This window comes from Ambystoma mexicanum, chromosome 7p (genome assembly GCF_040938575.1).
Source record: "Ambystoma mexicanum isolate Mex_15411 chromosome 7p, UKY_AmexF1_1, whole genome shotgun sequence".
NCBI lineage: Eukaryota > Metazoa > Chordata > Amphibia > Caudata > Ambystomatidae > Ambystoma > Ambystoma mexicanum.
In genome coordinates, this window is record NC_090939.1 from 21,666,751 (window position 1) to 21,681,911 (window position 15,161).

The 15,161-nt window shown below is 52.3% G+C and overlaps 1 protein-coding gene across 1 annotated transcript in view; it reads left to right on the plus strand.

Moving 5' to 3' along the window:
• TRAPPC10 (trafficking protein particle complex subunit 10) overlaps positions 1-14,943 on the plus strand; it is a 1,566,314-nt gene extending 1,551,371 nt beyond the window's left edge. Inside the window, exon 23 of the mRNA XM_069635677.1 lies at positions 12,763-14,943. Coding sequence (XP_069491778.1) covers positions 12,763-13,001 — 239 coding nt within the window. The 3' untranslated portion in view covers positions 13,002-14,943. The remainder of the gene's footprint in view (positions 1-12,762) is intronic.
• Positions 14,944-15,161: the final 218 nt, after the last annotated feature.

A 15,161-nucleotide genomic window follows, 5' to 3' on the forward strand; every position in this document is an offset into this window, starting at 1 on the left:
CGCGCTTTTTCAGGTGAATTTTCACATTTTTTTGGTTAATCGAGCCTCAAGCTCCTCCGTTTCTACTCCCGTTAACGGGTACCCGTTGCGGGATTTTCCTACGCCCCTCAAGGGTGAAGATTTTGTCGAATCAACCTCTTGGAGGATTCCAGAAGATTTGCGGCCTACTTCGAGATGGCCCAGGACGCGAGTTAGTCACCCGGACCCAAGCTGTTTCGCAGCTGCCCTGGATGCGGGCTGCAGAATGTGTTTAAGGAGGACGAACATTCGCGATGCCTCTGTCTTCATGGGGACAAGACTCATGTAGAGAAGGACTGCCAGTTCTGCAAGAACTTGTCGGAGCGGACCATGAGGGACCGTCGATCTCGTCTCGCCAGCTGGTTGGAGAAGGGCTCAACGGGTGAGAAGAAGAAGAAAGGTTCCGAGCGGGCTTCTAAGTCCTGTGCGGGCACCCCGGCGACGAGGGCCCAACACCAGGCCAAGCGCCGTGAGTCCGCTGGCTCCAGGAGTGCCGAAAGGTCAGGCTCTTCGGTCGCCAGGCAGGGTGCACCTTCCCCGGCACAGTCAACAACGAGCCAGCGCTCCGGTTCGGGGAAGAGGAAGTCCGAGACTCCGGGTAAGCTTTGGGAGAAGCCCTGTCCGATCTCGGGAGAGGGGGAGCGAGGCGTCGCCCCTCCCCCTAAGGAGAAGGCCCAGGACGCACCTAAGGTGGTGAAGGCCCCTACCCAGCAGGCAAAGGCCTCTATCGAGGCGATCGCGGCGACTCTGGCCAAGCCGGCAGAGACCCCGCAGCAGAGACTGCCTCCGGGACTAGAGTTTCCCTGCCGCCAAGGAGGGAATCCTCTTTTCAGCCCATCGTCATGGCCCCCATGATGGAACAAGGGGGGGGGCGGTAGCCTCCTCGAGCTCGGAGTCAGCCTCGGAGGGGGAACTGACCGAGGTCGCGAGGAATCTCGAAGTACAATTCGAGAAGATTCGATCCCGCAAGGAAGATCCTCGGGAGATGACCGAGGAAGACGACGATGGCGAGGAAGAGCAGCCTTCCCTTCCTTCCGGCACAGCCGGAACCTAGGCCTCAGGATAGCTCGGCGGCCATTTTGTTTGCGATCCAGTCCTTGTGCTCTGAGATAAGGACGAGATTACCACGGCCCAGGCCGGAGGACCCGCAACCTGGCCCGACGGGAAGTCCTCAGAACAAGCGACGGAGGACCCAACCCTCTCCTCCGCTCGCCCCCGTAAGGCCTGCAGTTCCCTCCTCATTCTCCCACGAGTCGGGAGATGACGGTGCGGTGGGCTCGACGATGGGTTCTGAGGGCGACGGAACGGGTCTCCCGTCTCCCGTTGCACGGGCATCTCCGCCCGACGAGATTGGCTCATTCCACGCCATGATCGCCAGGGCGTCCGAATTGTTCCAGCTCTGCCCGGAGGAGCAGAAAAAGGAAGGTTTCCACTATCAGCGCCGGGAGGCCAAGAGGAAGACTGTCATCGAGGTGCCTCTAATCGATAACATCTGGGAGGAGGGCCCGTCGGTACTCCAGAACCCCTCCACGGCACCAGCCAAACGGGACTGGTACGAGAAGAAGTACCGGGTCCCCGAAACCGCACTCCTGTGCCTCAGGGCCCAGCCAACGCCAGACTCGGTCGTCTCGGCGGCGGCGAAGAAGAAAGCGGCGGGGTCAGGAGCCTCAACGTCGAATTCCCCTCCGGACGGCGAGGGAAAGAAGTTGGACGCCATGGGGCGACGGGTCATTTCGTCGGCGGCGACGACGATCAAAGCGGCCAACGCCCTGGCGATCGTGGCCCGTTACGACAGGGAGCTCTGGTTTAAGCTGGCCCCCATATTGGACTTCCTACCGGACGACAAGAGGTCAGAGGCCCTGGAAATACTTCAAGAAGGCGAGGTGGCGTCGGACCACGCCATAACGGTGGCAACCGATGTTGCCGATACCGGGTTCCGCCAGCTGGGCAACGGAGTTTGCCTACGACGACGGGGTTGGCTCCGGGCGACCGACTTCCGTCAGGGCGTCCAGACCAGGGTGTTGGACATGCCGTTCGACGGCAGCAACTTGTTCGGGAAGGCGGTGGACGAATCCCTCCAAGCCATGAAGACGGACACGGAGACGGCCCGCGCCCTAGGAGCCCTTCAGCAACGACGGCCCTTTCGGAGCTCCGGAGGCAGACAGGGAGCCTCCAAGGGATCCAGCGGTGGCTCGTCGTCCTACCGCAAGGCGGCACGCTCCTCGTCTCAGGAGGCCTACAGGGGTCGCGGCAAGCAGGGAGCGCCTAGCCGCCGTCGGCAACGTGGCCAGGGCTGCAAGGCCACCACCTCCAAGCAGGACTGAACCGGCCGTGGCCTCGGGCCCCCACCGAAGCACCCCGGTGGGAGGCCGGCTGACGAAGTTCGTCAGCGTATGGAAGTCCATCTCCACCGATCGTTGGGTGCTGGATACCCAGGCAAGAGGACACTTTATCGAATTCCTGAAGAAGTGCCCTCACATTCCACCTGTGGCCAGGAAGGAAAATCACGTCCCGCAACTGCTGTTGGAAGTACGGGCGATGCTCAGGAAAGGCGCGTCGTTTGAACAAATACATCAGGTCACAAAATTTCAGGATGGTTACCCTCCAGCACGTGCTGGGACAGCTGGAGGAAGGCGACTTTCTATTGTCGCTGGACCGGGAGGATGCATACTTCCACGTTCCCATCCTCAGAAGTCACCGAAAGTTCCTCAGGTTCATCGTCCAGGGACGCCACTACCAATTCAGAGCACTGCCGTTCGGATTGAAGTCGGCCCCCAGGGTCTTTACCAAGTGCCTAGCACCTGTGGCGGCGCGGCTGCGCCTGCAGGGGATTGACGTCTACCCCTACCTGGATGACTGGCTCATCCGCTCAAGGACGAGGGATTCGCCGTCGAATAGACTGCGAGGACCGTCCAGCTACTCACAGACCTGGGATTCGCCATAAATTACCCAAAGTCCCACCTGGTGCCGTCGCAGGTGGCCCTATTTCTGGGAGCGAAGCTCGATACAGTGAGGCGCCTGGCGGCACCGTCGGAAGAACAGACGAAGACCATTCTGGGCAAAGTGCAGCGCCTGCTAGCCACGGACGTGGCCAGGGTGAGGTCCATCAAGTCCCTCCTGGGGATGATGTCCTCTTGCATCTACCTGGTGCGCCTATGCAGACTACGGATGCGCCCTCTTCAAGAATTTCTCGACGCCCGTTGGATGCAGGCGACGGGCACCTTCGAAGACAGGGTCCCCCTCAACGAGGTGTTCCGGCGGCCGATTCAGTGGTGGGGCGTTCGAGCGCACCTCACGGCGGGCAAGGACTTTCAGACGCTGGCGTACCAGGAGACGTCGACGACGGACGCTTCCCTGGAAGGTTGGGGCGCCCACACCGGAGATCTCCACGCAAGAGGCCTCTGGCTCCCGGAGGAGAAGCTCCTGCACATCAACATCCTGGAACTCCGAGCCGTGTTCTGGGCTCTCAAATCGTTCCTCCCGTCGCTCAAGGGCAAGGTGGTGCGGATCTTCACGGACAACACCACGACAATGTTTTACATACGGAAGCAGGGAGGTACCAGATCCCCAGCCCTATCCAAGGAGGCACAGGATCTGTGGCACTAGGCGGTCGCCCAGGGGATGTTCCTGGTTCCCTTCCGCCTGCCAGGAGAAAGAAACACCATCGCCGACTCGCTCAGCAGGGAGCTGCGCGCGTGTCACGAGTGGGAGCTGCGCCAGGATCAGGTGGATCAACTCTTCCGACGATGGGCCAAACCCCAAATCGACCTGTTCGCAACAGCGACGAACTCGAAGTGCCAGAGGTTTGCCAGCAGGTTTCCCCAGCCGAGAAGCATGGGCGATGCGTTCTCGTTCCCGTGGGACGGCCTATACCTGTATGCGTTCCCTCCGTTGCCGTTGCTGCTTCGACTCATCAACCAGCTCAAGAGGTCCCGGTGCAGGATGATCCTCGTTGCACCGGCGTGGCCGAGGCAGATCTGGTTCCCGGACCTTCTGGACTTGTCAAATTCCCCATCCATCAAGCTGTCGGCGGACGCGGATCTTCTCTCCAGAGAAGGAGGCGCTATCTTCCACCACGACCCGGCGTCGCTGAACCTGCAGGCTTGGCTCCTGCAGGGCTAGAGTTTGGAGGGTACAATATACCAGCCGACTGCAGAGAGGTTCTTGCAAAGGCCAGGGCGTCCTCGACTCTCAAATGCTACGGTCACAAGTGGAAGAGGTTCTCTATCTGGTGCCAAGCACAGAAGATCAACCCCCTATGGATTACGGCCCCTCAGGTGCTGCCGTACCTGCTATCGCTGGCAAAGGCTGGGCTAGCCCATGCCTCAGTTAAGATTCATCTGGCAGCGATCTCCAGATATACCAGAACCACAGGACGGACGTCCCTGTGGTCCCATCGACTGGTGAAAGAGTTTATGAAAGGACTGTTCCGGTCGTTCCCACCGGTGAAGGCCCCGGCCCCGGCGTGGGAACTTAACGTGGTGCTGACTAGGCTCATGGGGCCCCCATTCGAGCCGATGCACTCCGCACTGATGAAGTTTGTGTCGTGGAAGACTGCATTCCTGGTGGCGATTACCTCTGCACGACGAGTGGGAGAGATCCAGGCCTATCCTGGAAACCACCGTACTTGACTTTCCATGCCTCGAAGGTGGTGCTTAGGACGCACCCCTCCTTTATGCCCAAGGTGCCGTCGGACTTCCATCTTAACGAGCCCCTGATGTTACCTGTTTTCTTCCCGTCTCCTTCGTCGCCGGCTGAGAGGACTTTGCACTCGCTGGATGTGGCTAGAGCGCTGAAGTTCTACGTGGACCGCACGAAGAGTTTTCGGAGGACATCACAGCTGTTTGTGAACTTTGGATCTGTGAATCAAGGGAAGGCTCTCTCGAAGTCTTCTATTTCCAGATGGCTCTCCGGCTGCATCATGCACTGCCACCGGTTGGCTAACCGACCGCTGCCAGGCTGTCCGAGAGCCCATTTGACCAGAGTGATCGCTGCTACTACGGCGTTCCTATCTGGTGTGCCCCTGCTGGACATCTGCAGGGCTGCTACGTGGAGGTCGATGCACACCTTCACGAGATTCTACTGCGTCGATCGGGATTCCAGGGAGGAGTCCAGGGTCGGCCAAGCAGTGCTGCGCAACCTGTTCGCTTAAGGGGAGCCTGGTGAGGAGGTAAGAGATGCTTAACATTGAGTTGTTGTATTGCTTAATGTTGAGCCTTTGCCACCACCTGTGGTTGTGCATGTGTGTACTGCTATGTATTCTTTGATGAGCATGTGAATCCATGCTGGAGAAGGAACAAGTTACTTACCTGTAACTGTTGTTCTCCAGCATGGGTCTGACATGGATTCACATGCGAACCCTCCCACCTACCCCTCTGCGGCTCTTCACTTGGTCATACTGCCACCACACGTGCTACCAAATCTGAGGATGGCTGCCAGAGGCGGGGTTAGGGAGAGGGCAGTCATTGGCTGTGGTCAGTATGATGCAGAGATCAGTGATTGGTTACTACTACGAAAGAAAGATCAGAAACGAAACAGATACTGATTTTTTTCTTTACTGAGGATTCCCAGCCTGACGGGGAATATTCATGAGCATGTGAATCCATGCTGGAGAACAACAGTTACAGGTAAGTAACTTGTTCCATATCTGCCGAGTAGCAGCACATTTGCCCCTCTATTTTGTTTAGTCGGGGTATTCAGACCCCTTACATTATGTGATAGACTAGTCCACGACATTCCTTTTGTTACTAAAAACGTTCCAATAGCAGCTTCACCTTCATTGTTGTATCGAACATTCCTCCCTACCCGTGCATGGTGGATACCGCCACCCTCCCCAGCCCCCGGCCTCCCTGTCTCTGACCATCCTCTACTCCCCTGCCCCCCTCTCTTTCTGCACCTCCCCCCACCCGCCACTAGACAGAGCTAGTGCTCCCTCAAACTGCCCCAGACACTATCTTGGGGCGTGAGCCCTGGTTTAACCCAGAGTTCCACCCTAGCAGGGGCAAACTTCACCCCCTGTCAGATTCCAAGATGACCTCCCACTCTCCCCACCCCTGTTAGGCCCCCCTTCCAGTCGTATAGCATCCCTCCTTAGCCCCTTCCCCATTAAGATCAACTAACCCCTATCACTGAATGAACATGAGTGACTGTTAAATGGTGACCTTGATAATGTCAGTCTCCCTCGGCGTGCTCTGCACCACCTCCTCTTCCTTGGGATGGGGGGGGGGGGTGCTGAATTGTCGCTCTCTGCCATCCCTTCAACCTCTTCTTCCCGGCCATTCCCATGGATTGGGGCTTTTTGGGCCGGCTGTCCCCCATCTTAATCCAGTCCCGTAATTGCCAGTGCTTCCTCACATGCCACAGCCCTTTGATGCTTGCGGTCCCACGCAAACAGTATCCTAAATGGTAATGTCCATTTGTAAGGTATGTGTTTAGCGATGAACACTTTTGTGACTGGGGTCTTTGGTCGCATCTTCTGCAGCATAGAGTACCAAGTCTTGATATAGTTGGATTTGCGCCCCATTAACTGTTATGACATGATGCGCTGTTGCAGCATGTATAATATCCCCTTTCATTGTGTAAGAGGAGAGTGCTGCCAGGACATCTCTAGGTCTTTGCCCTGGGCCCGTCCTCTCAAGATGCCCTGTGTATGATGTGACATTTATAACGCACCTGTACACAAGTGTTTCTAGGTGCGACAAGAGGGGGATGTTAGGGAGAATTCTCTGGTAAGGCTAATTTCCTGAACCTAGTGAGTCCCCCCAGCAGCTTTGCTGGATTTTTGGGGTTTATTTTTTTTCTCCTGCTAAGAGTGAGACTCTTTCTCCCACTCTTAGACATGATTTGAGATATCCTTTGACTTTGTAATATGTTTTATGGGTTATGGGGTCTTTTACTCCATAGGGTTTCATGTGGTTTTTGGTAAGTGTGTTACACAGCACCCTCAGTGCAGTAACACAGGGGTGTCATAGTGACCCCCAAACATAGACTCCATACCCTGGGACTGACTACTGTCTCCCAGGGCATGTAAAGTCACCATTGACTTTACTAGTCTTAAATTGGGAACATAACCAGTACAAACCATCATATTGTGGAAGTACTGGTAGGGGTAATTAGACTGCCCCTGGGTCTGTTTTTCGAGGGGGGCACTGTGCAGTCCCCCCTCGTCGAGTTTCTGGCTGGTGGCAGTGGTTACCACGCAAAATATTCCTTAAGAATATTTACTATGGGATTTTCCCATTCATTTTAAACGCACCACTTTTTGGTGCAATGTGAGCCCTTTGTTCCACTTTTTGGCGGGCTTCTGCACAGAAGCCTCCAAAAGTGGTGCCACTCTATCTGGGTCTACAGGATGTGTGGGATGGGGGGGGGGGGTTTAAGCACCCTGGACTGAGTTGCGTCGGCAACTCAAGTCGCACTCACCACTTAGCATGTATGAGTGACAGCTAGGACTGATGAATGGGGGTTGTCTGCATAAAAGTAGGGCTTTGGGGACTGGAACTTCAGACGTCGCCACAGGACCTAAAAAGGAATAAGGGATGTATATATATTAATGGTGACTGTGTTTTTGAACTTGCTTACAATAATAGTGCTGGAGTGTTTCTATCAGTGTGTCTTTAAATAAATAATTATATACTTTGATACCAAAGCTTTGGTCAGTGTTTGCTTGTGCTACTGTATTTTGGTACCTATCTTGTATACTCTATATACTGTCTAACTCTTCTTGAGAGAGGTCTGGCTGCTCAGCCACAGCTACCAGGTAAATCTGGGTGGTACAGACTGCTACCAATTGGGTTTACTGCCAACACCTGTAGTCCTAAGCCTTTTGCAGTGGTCCCTAAGGGAACTGCACAGGTTTCTGCCTAACAGGGCAAACAAAGGGAGGACAAATATATCTTACTAGGCCTTTGTCTCATTCAGATCACGCAAGTGCAGGGAAGACAGAAGGGCAGAAGTGCCAAAGGGGGAGGGGAAGGGTGAAGTGCAGTTAACTCACAAGTGCAGCTATTGGGTGGCTCATAATGGCAGAGAGAAGGGACTGTAGGGTTGCAGATACACAGACCCTTATAGCTGGGGATCCCAGAGGCAGTGCGAGGACAACTGGACATGCAGGAGCCTGGGCCCGAGTTCAGAGGGTGACCAGGTGACCTTTGCACGGAGAAGTCTGGTTCATCAGCAGGAGAGAGGAAGAGAGAAGGCAAAATTGAAAAGGGAGGTCTTGAGTTGCTTCCGGAACTGTAGGTGGTTCTGCTCACCTACCTCTGCTTGAGAGAGGCAGGGAGGCTGTTCCAGAGGGAGGCCCCAACCGAGGAGATGGATCTGCCCCCAACTCTATGCTTGGAGAAGCGTCTGACTCTGAGTTGGAGGTGGATGAGCGTGGAGCTCGAGAAGGAAGATGTTTTGGAAGAGAAAGGTAGAGTAGTCCCAGCCCCCAGAAAGCCTTGCTGACAATGCAGAGGGTCTTGAAGTTGATCCTTGCAGCCACCGGGACCCACTGAAGAGATTTCAGAGCTGAAGAGATATGATCCCTGGGCTTGAGACAGTCCTGTTCTGGATAAGTTGTAAAGGTCCAAGAGTAGAGGCAGGAATATTTAGAAAGAGGCTGTTGCAATAGTCAAGCCTAGAAAGGACCAGAGCTCTGGCGACGGTGAGCTTCTGGGGTAAAGTGAGGAAAGGAAGAATACCTCTGAGGAGGTGCAGCTGATAGTTTGACTTCTTAGAGACGTCAGAGATGTGAGGAAAGAAGGAGAGTGTGGAGTCGAAGATAACACCAAGGTTCTTAGCCTCACAGGATGGAGCAGGAAGAGGGCCCAGAGTGGTGACCGGGGTGGGGGGGTTGTCGGAGAGAGAAAGAGGGGGGGGGAGATATTAATCTTAATGGCATTAAGGCAGACATCATTGACAGCACACCATTCCTGAATTGTGGGCAGACAGTCTGATATGAGAAAGAAGCAGGTGGCTGAGGGGAGCCTAAAAGAAAGCGGAGTGTCATCTGCATGACAAATTGGAGCAGAAAGTAGCAATGCGGTGGGCAAGAGGTGCCAGGTAGTGGTCGCACAGCCAGGGAGAGAGGTTAGACCCCTAGGGAACACCACAAGTAGAGAGAGATGGAGAGGAAAGACCCCATTTAGACCGGAGAGTCCACGGTCTATCATTACTTCAACGGGCCTGCGTGTCCGGCAACAGACTCCCAAAGCATTGTTGTATCACGCTTTTCAGATCACAGTCCAAGACCGTCTCGCTAAGTCCCTTCATGTGAATGTCGGACCTACTGGGTCGGTTCTCCTGGTCCTTCTTGTAACTCAAGATTGTGGGTGGCCCTTGCCGCTTGCTCCAAGAGTTTGCTGTTTTGTCAGATTTCCTCCGTCAATTCTGATAGGCCCCGTTCTGTAGTGTCTACTCTGGTGCTGAGATAGTTTTTCGCCTCTCTCACCTCCTTTAAGGAGCTCCACAGATCTTCTTTCATGCTAACGAACTGGTCCTGGAAAGTGTTCCCCATTCTATCTTCCTGCCCTTTTAGGCATTCCAGTAGGTCTTCTGTATTCAGGGCCATATTTTGAGAGGTCTCCTTGTAGGTCCCGCTTGTTCACTGCTTCTCCACCTCTGTTTTGTGTTTCTCTCATGGGCGGTGTTGCCAGCAATGCTCTAATTGACCCCCTTGGGTGTCAGCTGTTGTTTTATGTTTGACCTGGGTGCTCTTACCCTTGTCTCCTGGCATCTGGAGAGGCTTCTCCACCCACCGGCTGCTATTGTGCGCAGCGTGTCGTTTCTCATGGTAGTCTGTTCCATCTCCTTCTCCCAAGGGGCTGCGAGACCCGGGTTGTCCGGTGTGTGGGCTCCCCTACCGTAGCTGGTCCTCTGCAGTGGGCCGTTTCTTCTGTGGCTCTCCTATCCTTCCTGCTTCCAATATATGTTGAGGGCCTCTGCGGCTTTTTGTCTGGTCTTGTGGCTCAGATCTGCTCCAGGTCTAGTGCTTGGCCTCCCGCTCGATGTTAAGGGGCGCCACAGGGTTCTTTCTGCTCCTCCAGGGCCCCGGGGTTCTCCTCTGGAACGTTGCTTCAATGAGAGTGTGATGTCGGCTTGTCAGTGGCACTTCCTTGCCCTGCTGATTCGCATAATCCACTGTTTGAGGCCTCCGCTGTAAAACCTTACTCCGCGGCTGGCCGCCTGCTCTTCCAGCTTCAGGTCCTGGGCCCGTTCGGATCACTCCCTGCCCGGGCCACCTGTTTCCCCTTCACAGAGATCACCTTTTCTTCACTCGGGGGACGCCGCAGAATCAAGCGACCATGTCCCCTTCTGCTTCTGTCGTAGTCTGTATTCCGGTGGTCTCTGCTTCGTGCGCTGCACACTTTCTGTTCCGGCCCCTGCTGCCACGGCAGTGTTCCTATGTCTCCAGCTCAGGGGTTCGGCTATGCCCTGGGGTCCGCCGGGCTTTCCTGGCTTGATTGTCCGGGCTTACTGTTTGCAATGCCTGTAGCGGTCTGCACCACTTTGCTTCCCCTGTCGTTATGGGTGCTTATCGAATCTCGGAATCCCTATTTGGGAGGCCCCGATCAGCTCCCTCGACAGCCCGTGGGCCTGCTCTTGTCGGCCTTGATGGAGAACAGGGTTTTGCGTCCTCACACGTCGGTGACAAGCTTAGAATCCTGAAAGTTATAAACTTTGAGGGATAAAGGGTATAAAGGATTTCAGTGGAAGAAGTCATCCACATAACCTATTTAGGGTGCATGGATACTAACGAGAAACAAGTTACACAAATTAAAACCTAGTTGCAGCTTAAAAGTCTACCACTAATGGCGCAAATAAAAAAATAGGTCTTTTTTTTTTCTATGCGCCCCATGGTTGATTTTTATGAAGCTTAAATCACCCTAAGTAAATTATACGGTCTGGTGATATTGGTCATATGTCATTAAATCGCTGGGAAAAACAGCTTTTAACATTTATTGAAACATCAATAATGTTTAGACCATGACATTGTCTATTGTTTGCCATGTTGTTGTACAATCTACTGGAGTTTAGTGGTTTATCAAGACAGTGAAATGATATAAACAAATCCATTCCCCACACCTATTATTAAACCTGTCTAAAGTATTACATATACTTTTATTTGTGGGGACCCACCCTTCCTGCCCCCAAACCCACCCCACCCCATCCTACCCTTTACAGAACCCGAGCTGCTCTAACTGCCCCTTCACCCCAATCAACCCCCACCTCAGACGCCTTCACTTACTTTACACAGATATGCAGTCATGGTATTGTTGCTAATCTCAATATTAAGATCTTTTTCCCACCGTTGCTGTGACCAGACAGCAGGATATTGTCACGGAACAGCAATGGCAGAGTTCCGAGAACGACGTTACCGCAATCATTCCCAATAATTGCTGTCTGATTGGAATTAGCCTTTAAGGCCTGGGTTGCTGTAATAAAATGGGAAGAAATAGATCTATATATAAACATATCTAATGCCACAAAAAATGCATTATTTAAAAAAAAGAAAATAGTGGAGTTTGAAGGGAGGGCAGCTATAGTATGGCATTCCACGAGTTCATGCGGCTAGTCCCTGGCTGAACTCAACGTAGAGCAAAGTCTCGCCCGGGAACATCCACTTTTAGTAAGAAGACTGTGGCAGCAAGATACTGATACTTTGTATCACCCGACACTCGGGTGATACAAAGGTCTATTAGAGTATGTTAGCCCCTGACCCCCCTAGGATGGCCAGGTTTCTGTATCCCACATGCAATTTATTAGTCATCTACTATCCACCTTAGATGCCAAAGGCCTGCAAAGCGGAGTAGCATGAGATCAGCAGCCCGGCAACATGTGCAAACCTTTGACCCACCTGAAACGCGTGCTCTTCTATTGTCCATGTTTAAACATTTTGTTTTCCACACGCTACCGATAAGCTTTGGAAAGGATTGATGAATAGTAGGCAACAGGCTTTAATTTGAGCATCAATTAGTTTTATCAAAGAGGTGTACCCCCAAATTAGGGCAACAATGGTATGCATGATGTGAAAGGGGGGGGGGCGTATTTTTGAGAACTATTTATCGCGAGGAGTAAATGGAATGATTTGTGCCTGAGGTAAGTACATCCTACTCTTTTAAGGTTGTATCAGTAATAATGTAAAATCATATATTTGCAGCACATGAGTTCCTTATCCCGGCCACAGGTGGAGCTGTTCAGTGTTGATGGATTTTTTTAATGGAGAATCCCATGATGGCGAACTAAACCTACATGTAACTTTTCTTGTCACTCAGAGCACCTCAAGTCACAATAACCGGTACCCCGACAACAACCTTAAACAAGCACCTCCGCTAAAGAAGATCCGTCTTACACTCGCACTCTTGTGATAATTCTTAATTTGTGATGTTTGTCACTTCGTAAACTAATTTGATAAGAGCACTGTATCCTGGTCTTTAATGTGAAGGCGCGCTTAGTTCTGATCAATGTCTAGTACTCTGCCAAATGTTTGCCATCTTGCTCTGCCTTCCAACCCCACTTCGGTGGCATCTAGTGCTTTTCCTGCTTGTGGTGTCAAGTCTGTTTGATAATGGCCCACATTTAGGAGCCCAGAGCAAGTGATTAGCAGGGGTTGGGGGATGGGTTGGTGACAAGTCCAGTGTCAGTCTTTGTAGATCTGGGTTTCTTAGAGACATTTTAAGAAGAATTGTGACCTTGTGGCGGGTTCATGTAATGTTTTGGTGGCCATGTTTTCCCCATGTGACTAAATGTTGTTCTTTACAGACAGCTGGATCGAGAATGACAACCTGTCCCTTGACAAGAACTTGGACGATCAGGGCGACACCAGCAGCATTAAAAGTCGTGGCAGTGCCCACTCTGCTGCAAGCGGGGAGCAGAAGGGCCTCCCCATGCCCCGGCTGCAGGCCTTCTCATCTGGCCAGGTCAGCAACTCCAGTGCAGGCAAGCAGGTGCTTGTCATCCCCAGCAAGGACGACCATGTTCTGGAGGTGAATGTCACATGACTGTCGGCGGCGTGACTCATGAACATTTGAGGCTGGTTTTGAAATGCACTTTAAAGGACCAACACTTGACTGTCCTGCATCACAACAATGTATCTTCGGGGTTTGCTCTACCCCGACCCCCTTAATATGGAACAGCAAGGGGTGCGTCTGGCCATCGCCTGTACCTGGTCACTCGCACATCATGGCCTCGGTGTGGCAGCGGCCCTGCGCCTGGAGCATTCGGCAATCAACTGGACCTAATCCAACACACATCATGATATTTGCGTGGCAGCAGTCCTACACCGCGGGTCTCCTCTGGGGTGGTGGTGGGTGGCAGACTTTTGATGGGAAGATTGTAAGGATGAGTTGGGTTTCTATTGCTTGGCCATTTTCCCTGTGCAATTCTTTTCCTCCTGCTCCAAGGTCTCGGAACGAACTCAACAGGTGTGAAACATTCTTCAAGCACTGCATACACCACATAGTATAAGGGCAAAGTATGTTTGTTGGATTGTAAGGAAGGGGGCATTTCTTGCAGGTGTGCGTGATTGCATGTGAAGCCTGCATCTCAGTCCTGAAGCTCGTCAAAAGGAGCAGACATGGAGCCACCTCTCCCTAAGCTTTGATGGATTGCAAAAGGTCTGCCTGCACTGGTCTTGCGCACTTTCAGCTCCATGTGTGCAGTGGAATGTTCTGGATCTTTTTCTTGTGTTTGATGGAGGGTGAGAAGGGCATTTCTAGGAGTCTCTATTTACCAGGTAGCTGGAGATGAAAGTCATATTTTTGGGTCTGCCTACATCTAGCACTGGGTGTAAGAAAGAATCGTGTAATAATGTGTTTCACTAGAAGTGCTGCCCACTCTCTATTCACAACTAAATGTGCCAAGGTGTCTACCATTGGCACAACTGGTGAGCAGAAATGAATGTTCTGCAACACATTCCTCAATAAGACTTGCGACGGAAGGTAGGTGTGCAAGTCTGGTTCTTAACCTGCAGTGGTAGAAACTGAATACTATGGCAATCAGCATTTTGTGTGGGGCTCATTTTGGAGTGTAGGAACACATTTTAAGGGCACCTCTGCAGTTTCAGCTAATCCTAGCTTGCAGGCAGAGGTACATGGGGGGGGGGGGGTGGGAAGGTTCTGGAAGCTCTCTAAATGAGCTGGGCCTAGCCTCTGGCCTAATAGGACGGTAGAAAGGAATGTTCCAGAAGCTAGCGAAATGAGCAGGGAAAGACTGCAGCCACTGCAAGGGTGGGAGGGCATGGTCCAGAAGCCAGTCTTTGTATTTGAGTGAAGTGCAGCTTGCTATGAGGGTTGAAAGGAATGGCTGCCAGCCGGGTGATGGACTATTCAATTGTGTTGAGAAGGAATGTTCAAGAAGGCCAGATACAACTAGAGCCGGGCTCCTTGTGTTTTTGGAAGAGGAGAGAGGGAGTTCACAAGAAGCCCTATGCAGTCAGAGCTGGCCTCGGCCTGCAGCTATAACTTGGGGGAGGAGAAAAGAATGTTCTGCAGGACTTAGACACAGCTAATGATATGTGCTTGTTTAGTTTAAAAACTCCACATATCCATAGTTCCACATCATACATTCTTCTCCAACTGTGCCTGGCCCCTACAATCTTCCTGGAATGAAAAAAGAAGCTGCCTGCTTGTCCCTGGTGGGGAGGGGCATCAGAGTGCCATGAGCCTGCCCCGCTGCTGCCGACCTTATTTCCCCTATGTGTTATCATGCCTTCGACAGTGACATGGGACCGACGAACACAGTATCTGATGAAACCAATGCGTGCACCAAGATTGAGGACAAATCGCGAGTCCCTCAAAGGGTAACAAATAAGTGTTATGTTTTAAATATTTTCTGGCTCCCATGTTTATTTCCTTCCCCTTGCCTTAGTCTTAAAGAGATGTATATTTGTACATACTTGGACAGTTTTGGAAAATTTACTGGTAAAGTCTTGACTGGAAACCAGTGGATCAGTGTCTTCATATTTATTTGATCAATTTTGGAGTTGAGCGCAATACCTTAAACCTAGGAAAATAATCATACAGCACAAACCACTCATTCCTCATATCCTAACCTACTAATATCTGCACAAAACATCAACCTATTGCAATCTGTGTACATAAACTGGCTAGCTTAAACTCCAGACCAATGAGGTGGCTAGCTTAAACTCCAGACCAATGAGG